At 34.9% G+C, this 10,846-nt stretch overlaps 1 protein-coding gene across 1 annotated transcript in view; it reads right to left on the bottom strand.

The window, feature by feature from the left end:
• Positions 1-7,799: 7,799 nt before the first annotated feature.
• LOC117105615 (protein RIC-3-like) overlaps positions 7,800-10,846 on the bottom strand; it is a 21,210-nt gene continuing 18,163 nt past the window's right edge. The window contains exon 6 of the mRNA XM_033246792.1: positions 7,800-9,307. Within this exon, the coding sequence (XP_033102683.1) occupies positions 9,012-9,307 (296 nt within the window). The 3' untranslated portion in view covers positions 7,800-9,011. The remainder of the gene's footprint in view (positions 9,308-10,846) is intronic.

Here is a 10,846-nt window from a genome sequence, read left to right as displayed (position 1 = left end):
GCATTTCATTATATCAATCAATCAATCAGTCAATTAAATGTATATAGCGTCGGTATCTGTTGAAATAATGGTCAAACAATCGACAAAGTTAAATTGGAAATGTTTCTGGGAACAGGTAGGCTTTCAGACGTTTTTAAAAAAATGTTGACGTTTTGTGTGTGAAGTTTTTATGCATAGGTAAAGTATTCTATAAGTTGGTTATGGGAGCCGATTGTCATTTAATCGTAAATAGAGATATCTTAGTTGTAAATAGGGATATCCTAGTTTTAAATAGAGATATCTCTATTTGAAGTAGAAATGTCTCTAATTAAAATAGAAATCTATATTTAAAACTAAGATATCTCTGAAACAGAGATATCTCGATTAATAGAGATATCTCAGTTTTAAATAGAGATACCTCTATTTTAAATAGAGATACAGTAGAACCCATCCTTTGGGATAACCCTATTCAGTTGACACCCCTATTTATAAGGGGACAATTTTCCGTGAAACGATTTGGAATATCTTTGAACACTACAGCCAACACCTATTAAGGGATGGGGTCACTTTCTGAGTGCAAAATTGCAGGAAACAGTTGATTTAACTGTTCTCCGAAAATGGTCCAATCAATACAATTTGACCCCTATTAATGGGACCATTTTCAAAATTTTATCAAAACAACTACAGTAGTCACAAAATAATGAAAAATTAAAAATCATTTAAATTTTATATTTTGGCACCTTTTGAGCAATAAACCTAACATCAAACCAGCATTTTTCCATCCTGAGAATTGGCATTTGATGCTAGTGTATGTGTTATTTCGTATAAATAATAATAAACAATAATAATAATAATAATAATAATAATAATAATAATAATAATAATAAAATAATAATAATAATATAATAATAATTTTGAACATTAACCATGGAGATTCCTTGTTTTGTGTATTTTGATATAGGATTCTAATCTATCCGGACATCCTGCACCCAGATATCTAAGTTGGTAACATCTACTAATAGTATTCCATCTTGTGCATCCAATAGAAAGCTCAATATTTAAAAAAAATTGGTCATTAATATTGCATTCGAATAAACAAACAATATCGGGAACATATACAACTTTTTCAGTTTTAATGACATCTGTTAATTTCATATCATAAATGAATTATTTTTTGCATTGCAAATTATTGTTATAAATTAGTTATAATTAAACTGTAAGGTCAATTATAATAACTTTTTAAAGAATCTATGTCATCATTATACAAAAACATGCCAAAAACCCATATTAAGGGGACAATTTTACGTTTTCGGTTAGTGTCCCCTGAATAGGGGTACCTCTATTCAGGGGACAACCCTATTAAAGAGACACATTTTTTGGTCCCGAAGATGTCCCTGTAATAGGGGTTCTACTGTATCTTTATTTTCATTAGAGATCTCGTAGCTTTGAATAGAGGTATCTTAGTTTGAAATAGTGTAAAACGGAGTATTCATGGGTAGGGTGTTCTGACTATCGACAACTGAGTATAGAGCCGCACGAAACCTTGGAAATCGACCTTCATTTATGCCTCTAGTCAAGGCGGAAGAGGCACTAATAACACCTCCCTGATCACGTATTAAAAGGGAGATAAATAATTTCTCACGTCGTTATACCAGGGAGTTGTTATAGTGACTATAACAACTCCCTGGTTATACCAAGAAAATAAATAAATGAATGAATAAGTGAAAATAAATAAATACAATATTTGAACATTTGAGCCCATTGTACCAAAAGCCTTTGCAATAAATTGAGTTGACTTGCTTGTTAGGTAGGTTTGTTAAGGCCATTTTAAATCTTGTTTTGTACAAAGAAAACCCCTGCAACATCACTGGCGGATTTAGAGGGGAGTAAGGGGTACGCCCCCCTCTATTTTTTTTTTTGTAAAAAAATTGTATTGTAAACCTTATCAGAAAATTACCATGCTAAATATTAAAAATCAATCAAATATCAACTCAAATTAATGAATGTGCTACTATAGAGGTTAGGGATACTTCCCTTCCACACCTACCAGGGGCTCTTTCCTGAGACTCTCACTCAGTTCAGACATTCACGTCCCCTCTTTCTTACAGGGCTGGATCCGCCCCCGTAACATTATAAAACTATGGAACGCCAAAAGGACAAATTACAAGTGGTGCAGTGCAAAACTAAAGTGGCACAGTGCAAACTCAAAATGCGTGTGCCACCACTTTAGTTTTGCACTTAGCCACTTAACTTTTGCACTGTGCCACTTGACTTTTGCACTGCGATTGTAGTTTGTCCTTTTCGCGATATCACGCCAAAAGGACAAACTACAATCGCAGTGCAAATGTCAAGTGGCACAGTGCAAAACTAATATGGTGGCACACGCATTTTGAGTTTGCACTGCACCACTTTAGTTTTGCACTGCGCCACTTGACTTTTGCACTGCGCCACTTGACTTTTGTACTGTGCCGCTTGACTTTTGGCGATATTGTATGGAACGCCAATTTGGCATTAAAATGGAAATTAATTAATTTTTACTAGGTAGGCCTATATTATTATTATTATTATTTTTATTATTATTATTATCATTATATTATTATTAAAGGCCACAGTAATATATAAATAATTAAAATGCCTAAACAGTATTTATTTTTCAATATATAATTATCAGAAATCGGTGTCGCACACTTAGACCACAATAAAATTAATATCATATTCATTTAAATATTGAAATTGTATTTATGAAAAATGTTTAAAAAAATCTTTAAAACCGTATAGTTTACATTCTGTCAAAATTTAAACAGGAAAAAGAAGAAGAAATCTACTTGAGTCAAAAAAAAAAATCTGTGTCCTTTTATTTATTGACTTGCCAAAAATATTATTACTGTATGTATTACTTGTCTAATTAATAAATTTAAATGCTGAAAATGTCAATCTGAGCTATAATAATACAATGTGGAAATGCACGTTACTGAATCGATCTTCCTATTTAGCTACCCCGTCGGTTGCGTCGACCCTAGCAGGCCCGTATCCATCTTTTTTATGAAGGGGGAGCCAGGCTCCAGAACGTCATTTGTAATAAACACGCGCCTTCCTCGAGTCGAAGATCTGTCCAGATTTCCCCATTTTTTAAAATTTTATAAATGATTTTCAACTGGCTAAATAATTATCTTTAATATTAGGCCTATTTCTATTTCTATAGTTCGTGGGTTGACAAAGTCAAAGGACAACATATTAAAATCAATCTACCTTCAGGACAACCGTGGTCTGGGTTTTCATCTGTGAGTTCGCACGCAGCCTTATCCAGCTGACGGTAAAGTTAGTAGGTTTCTACTACTAGCCTAGACTTGTCATGCCATGGCGACTTTGTCACATTAATTGTGCTATTTATGCATATTTTTTCATAATAGCCTAGGCCTATAGGCCTACTAATAGCTATATAGGCCTGGAAAAACTGTCTAGGCCTAAATGTCTAAAAACTGCACTGTCTAAATAAAGGTGATGTGCTATAACACTACAGTATATCATCAGAGCCAACACCAATTCCTGTAACAATAAAATTATTATTGATATACTGTAGTCTGTAGGCCTAGGAGCTAGGCTACACAACAATAACGCCTCAATAACATGATGCATATGTTACTCCAAACCTAACTTTCAGCTGTTGTTGAAATGTGGAATTCAAATAAAATATTATACATATATATTTTTGTAGGACAAGATATGTGATCTGTCTCTTATACACATCTAGATGGGTATAAGAGACAGCGGGTGCGCTCCAGGGTCGAGTATACTCGTCTCAGGGTATTTCTGAGAGCGCTAGGAACGATTATACATGTCTAAACCGGGGTGTCATTCTAGCATTTTGACTTCATTGCTATACACTGACATATCGGCTGGTAGTTAGGGGAAGATACACCTAGACGATAACGTGCATATAACGTGTGTGTGTATGTTTGTTGTGTTATGTTGCTGGCAGTACAAAAGATTGCGCGTGTGGAGTCAGTGCTCTAGTATTCTTATTGTAACTCATTTGTACATTCATACAATCTTAATACTGTACTGTTATGTGATTCATTTTATAATGATTCTGGGAACAAGGTCACATTTTTTTTGGTTATAATTAGTGGACGTTTCGATTTAGGGGGGTGCGTACGCACCCAACGCACCCCCCTGGATACGGGCTTGCCTAGCATAGCCTAACTATAAGTAGTCTACCCCGACTAGCCTAGCAATGATGTAGAAACAAAACGCAACAGATTTTTTTTTTTCAAACTTACCGCTGATATCACTCGAAAAGTCACTCTTTCTTAATCGGAAATTACGCCGGAGGCTTTTTATGATGCTTACGCTTACCTCCATTTTTTCAGAAATTTGTTTATTTATATAACCCATCACTACCAAAGCTTCTAATCTGTCTCTAGTAGCCATGGCTGACAACTGTGCTATAGGCCTTTATTAGCGGTAGTAACGATGAATAGAATAGATACAGTAAGCCTAGGCTACGGTATCTACGACAAGTATGCCTATGATCATAACGTTCCTATTTGTGTTTTAGTCCCAAATTTTTGTGCTGTTAAGAAAAATTATTTATGTATTTTTTTTATTCATTTATTTTATTTAGTTTAATTTTGATGCCAAAATTGGCGTTCCATACAATATCGCCTAAAGTCAAGTGGCGCAGTGCAAAAGTCAAGTGGCGCAGTGCAGAAGTCATGTGCCACAGTGCACAATTCAAGTAGCAGCACACACATTTGGATTTGCACTGCGCCACTTTAGTTTTGCACTGCGCCATTTTCGTTTTGCACTGCGATTGTTGTTTGTCCTTTTCGCGATATCACGCCAAAAGGACAAACTACAAGCGCAGTGCAAAAGTCAAGTGGCACAGTGCAAAACTAAAGTGGCGCAGTGCAAAACTAAAGTGGCGCAATGCAAAATTCAAGTAGCAGCACACGCATTTAGATTTGCACTGCGCCACTTTCGTTTTGCACTGCGCCACTTTAGTTTTGCACCGTGCCGGCCACTTTAGTTTTGCACTGTGCCACTTGACTTTTGCACTGCGCCACTTGTAATTTGTCATTTTGGCGTTCCATATAAAACATTCATGTATCACTACTCCCACCAAACTGGTGAATATCATAAACACATGAAATATAACATTGAAATCGTCCTTAAGCGTTAAAATAATCTTCCTTAATTAATTATTTATGGCATATGCGTCGCACTTTGTAATAATCGTCGCACTTCTTAATAACTGTCGCACTTTGTAATAAAGTCTGTCGCACATTGCAATAACTGTCGCACTTTGTAATAAAGTCTGTCGCACTTTGTAATAACTATCGCACTTTGTAATAAAGTCTGTCGCACTTTGTAATAAATGAGTGCACTTTGTAATAACTATCTGTCGCACTGTGTAATAAAATGAGCTGTCGCACTTTGTAATAAACTCTGTCGCACTGTGACTTTGTAATAAAGCTCGATCCATGTTATCATCTATAGATTTTTGATAAATTCTCATTTTTCTCGGGGATTTGAATTTGACTTTTCCTTCTGTTTCGTATTGTGTCATCTTTACATGGAATGGCTCCAACCCAAAATGGACCCCATTGCCATATGCAACTATACAATTAGGCCACTATGCCAAAAATCAGGGTTCTTTCGGCCTAATCCTATTTGCCGTACATTTAATAACCTGCTTAACGTGAGTAAACTCTTTAGAGCAATAACAAATTGGCACATATCGATGCTACCCCAAATACACATATCATCAGGAGAACCTGGATTAATCAGTGTCAGAAAAAGGAAATTCGGAGCATGCAGTGTGCCTTATACTAGAGATCAGGAGGATAATTGGGCACTCAACATGGGTAAATGCGTGGCTTGTACTCCAGAGAGAGGGCCGTGTATGGGTGGTTGACAATCCTAGATATATTTTGGAGAAAAAAAGTGAAACAGACACAAAGCAATTCGCTATACCACCCTAATAACGTATTTCTATTAATTTCCTAATTATACCCAATTAGCAGTTTCTTTGTTTTTAAATACACTTTTGTGATGGGAGGTGTTTTTGTTAGCGATTCTATGCAAGTGACCGCTATGTAAATATTGTTTTAGCTACTCTAAATTTTGTCATACTTTGAAATGCAAAATTCATATCAATATTATTAGACTTACCCAAAATTTAAGATGTATCTCTTTTTTTATGTTGTAAGTTAGTGTTTACAATATTGTTATAGCATGGTACTCTTTCAGTTATTCATTTACGTTATTCACCTGATAATGATCTTCTAGGTAGAGAAGGTGGAATACCCTTTGACATGTTTAAACCATGCATTATAGTCAATGTTATATGTATCATAATTATGCAGTTCAGTTATTGTTTTATGTATTTAAGTTAGTCGTTTTAATAATACTACATTCAGTTTTTTCATTATCTTCAGAAGTGATGTAGAAAATTGATGTAGAAATAAAACATGACCTGGATGAAGATTACAGATTTAATGTCGATTATATTCTCATTATGTATTGGTTCATGATTTGACAAACAGTAAAAGCTCGCAATTATTAAATGCGGTCAATCAATCGACTGACATGGATCCATCGAACAAATTCAGTTAAATCAAAGAAATAAAATTCGACTCCTCATGATTTGAACCCGAGACCTCCGACATAAAATGTGGATGCACTAACCGACTGAGTTATGGGGTCCAGTAGAATTAGAGCCATACCAAATCAACGTAACGATAATATAATACGAAATAAGAGGAAAATTTAATTGGACCTCTTTGGGATTAGAACCCGGGACAGTCATGCGTTGTAGATACTCTGACTGACTGAGTTATGGGGGTCCAATAGAATTGCAACCATACCCCATAAACTTTGATTTGAACCCGGAACCTCCTTTTTACTGTTATAACCGATTCTTCCGACAATACTATGTGGACGCTCTGACCGATTGAGTACAATTGGACTCATACCACATCAACGTAACAATGATATAATACGAAATAAGAGGAAAATCAAATTGGACCTTTTTGGGATTTGAACCCGTGACCTCCGTCATACGGTTCGGAATCTCCAATGGATGGGGTCAAGTGGGACTGGAGCCATATCCCATATATCGGCGTAACGATGGTATAATAAAAAAAAAGGGGGGGGGGAAATCAAATTGAACCCCTTCGGGATTTGAGCCTGATCACTCCGACTTACCATATTGATGATCTGACCGACTGGGGGCCTAGTAGAATTAGAGCCATATCCCCATCGTCGGACACAAAATTATATAATCCGACATACGAGAAATATAAAATTGAACCCCTTCTGGATTTGGACCCGACACCTTCCAATCCCACTAGAGCCAGGGCGGGGTCTGTTGGAGCCATTCCATCGATGTAATGATAAAATACGAAACAGGGTGAAAAAATCAAAATCGATCCAAGAGAAAAATGAGAATTTATGCATACGTCACAGTAACAAAGAATCAATTGAAATCATAACACCAAATTTAACTCAAACCACATTAACAAATCCTCTGGGATAGCACAACCACCCCTAGCAGTATGCAATAGCACATTCCTGAATGTGGTGTACAAAGAATCAAACTACGTGGGTGACTGGCCTTGTGTTTGCTTTCTCGCAATAGAGTATCGTGGGAACCAAGTTGTGGGAATTCGTTCCTCACTGATTCACAGTCACTAGGCAACATGCAGTACTTGCAACTTGGTATTGTTTCTGAATTTTTTCTGATTTATCAAACTGGAAATCTGCTTAAATTCCTATTAAGTCCATTTTTTTGCTTAAAATTTGCCAAATTTATCAATATTGCTTAGCTTAAAAAATGCTAAAAAATTAAAAAAGTCGATTGCACGCATGCGCCATCTTAGACGATTTTTAAGCCAAGATTTTGCAAAGATGGTTTGACAAATAAGCTTAAGATATTTGCTTAGGAACATCTTCACTTTTTCTACTTAAGACATTTGCTAAGCTGAGATTGATCAATCCCGGGCCTGGACCAGAACTCTGGAGTAACTGCAATTTCTTCTCAAATGATATCTTGGGTTCTTTATACTGACCATGATTAACGTGTACAGTGGCAGAAATTCCATTTTGTGGGGGGGGGGGAGCATTTCCATCCATTGCAATATTTTATAAAAATATGCCAATATAAGTGATAATCACATTTAAGACTCATACGCTACTGTACTGTACAATGATTGTTTAATTGGATGATGGGACCATTTGTATTGGGAATAATGTTGTCTCTGAAAGTCATGAAGGTGCCTATTTTAAGACTCTCAGATCAGTATGCCATTGGGAGTTCCTGAAAGTTGATCAATACAGTAGCCTGTTAAGTGTCAGTATTGACTCAATTTAAGTTCTAACCACAGTGTGGCTGAGGTTGATTTTTGTTTTTACAGCTCATTCATGAAAAAAAAAATCATTTTTAAAGTGCATGATTATGTCTCTGTGAATTGACCCACTTTAATCTGAAATGACTAACTCACATTTGGTAGGGGAACAACCCTCTACCCCTCCCCCATGAATCCCTGCTACTGCTACAATATATATACAATATACACTGTTAAACCAAAGCCTTATAGTCATACCTGAGAATGTTTGACAACCTGAGCAATGAGCAAGGAGGGTCTTGAAAAAGCATCAACATAAGGTTCCAATTTGTGGCACCACAGGCTTATAATATCTGAAGAAACTTGGCTTGCAGCAAGCATATTAGCAAGTTACTAAGCTATTAATTTTTACATATTTTAAGATTAAATAAAAAAGTTATTACAATCAACTTAGCTAATACTAATGATAAAAGTAATCCAGAATTGTGAATCACCATTATCAGTCTACTGTATTGATTTGCATCTATGTATTGCACCATCATTGCCAATTCAAACACAAACCTATTTCTTATATATTTCCAAATGTTTTGTCTTGTCTGATTTTTCTAATAAATACTGTACATAAATTACGTCAAGTTAAAAGCATTAAAACATTTAAAATTTTGCAGAGAATGTTTATACATTTTAGTCTTGTTGACCAGTAATATTTCTCCTTCTAAGTGTTGCTTCCTCTTCCTCAATTCTTTCATTTGCTCTTATATTTTCAACTTCATCCACTGTTACATTAGTATCTTCCTTATCTGTGTACTTATCACATTCTTTTTTAACTGATGCACCATTTTCGTAGGCTTCATTATCTGAATCGCTATCGTCATATGCAATTTCACCAATATCATCTACTTCCATATCTGTATCACATTCATGCTCTTCATCAACATCAGATGGCGTGCTGGGATCTTCAGATTTGTCCTCCATATTTTCTGAAAAAGAAAACAAGTATACAAAATTATGGGAAATTTTTATAAATTGTATATCACTCAAAAAATTGATATTTTATTAAGTTTAGCTTTTATTTAAGCATCATCAGGAATAACAGGGAGATTTTGCAACCTTACAAAAACGATAACGAATACAAATACATCATTATCATTATCGTCATTCGTGCCTCAAACATTTATGACAATATGCTGTACGAGCTGAATTTGATTCTTAATTCATGCAAAACACATGAATCGCCTACGCTGTGACAGATAGACTACTTTAAAGGAATGGTTGTATTAAAATGTTATGACTCAACCATATTCCTTATCATAAACTTGCGAAAACTCCCTTATAATATTTAAGGCGAAAGTCTTTTTATACCTTATTTAGCAAACCCGCCACCTGCAAATAATGATGATTTCAAATAAAAATAAAATTTTATATTTGGCCAATTAGCATACCCGCTGAACACAGTTTTTCTTTATTCTTATTACACCCTCCGCTGCCTTGAAATCTCCAAATATCAGATATGTATATTTCTTCCTATTATAATTTCAAAGCATTTATTCATCCCATATCTACACTGTTTACATTTTCCAATAAAATTTTATTTTTATTTTCTCATCCATCTGGATAATTTTGGCAAAACTATTTGCTAAATAAGGAAACAATCTTTATATTTATTTTTTTTCTGCCCTTATCTGATGAAAAAAAGAAAAAAATTAATAATAATAAAAAAGTAATACTGTAAGTTAGCGAAAAAAGGAATAAAAAAAAGTCTTGCCTAATAAAAGCAAAACATGAAATAAAATGACAACATTTATTGTCCAATAAAACAACTGGACATTTTATTTCCTTTTATAACACAAAGCAATTACAATTAAAATACAATTGATAAAAAATGTTTAAAATGTCAGGCAGATATTTGAAGTTGATAACTTACAAAAAAAAAAATTAGAATGAAATTGATAAAAATATTGATACAAATATTTCAGAAGTTAAATCGTTTAAGATGATACATAAACGACGTTGATAAACAAGATAAACTCAACATTTGGCAGTTTAGAAATCCTTCTGAGCCCATATGCCATGAAGTCAGTCAACAACATCGAGCTGATCAGCACAAGAACCATGGTTGCAACATTCAAGGGTAACCCCAGGACTAGTATAGTTTGCTGTTATAGTCCAACTAATAATGCAGATGAGAATGTGGTTTTCGATTACTTTACACAATTCTCAAGTGAAATTAGGTCAATCCCAAAACATAATCTCACAGTAGCTGGTGACATAAATTCAAAAGTGGGTTCAGATGATTTACTTATTTTATTTTTATTTCAACAATATTTTGTGAGGGTGGTCCATCCAGCCTGAGCTGATCAATTGGGACCCTCAGTACATACAATTAAAACATAAGTACAGTACCGGCCAGTTTTATTGCAAAAATTCAACGCATTCAACCCGTTGCGTTTTCGTTGACAACGCGTTGGCGTTTTCGTTGGCGTTGTCGTTGAAACTGTTGACATCGTTGAGAGCTCAGA

The sequence above is a fragment of the Anneissia japonica genome, unplaced genomic scaffold, assembly GCF_011630105.1.
Source record: "Anneissia japonica isolate Jap-2015-1 unplaced genomic scaffold, ASM1163010v1 scaffold2320_len370340_cov150, whole genome shotgun sequence".
Lineage (NCBI taxonomy): Eukaryota > Metazoa > Echinodermata > Crinoidea > Comatulida > Comatulidae > Anneissia > Anneissia japonica.
This window is presented reverse-complemented; position numbering and strand designations above follow the sequence as displayed.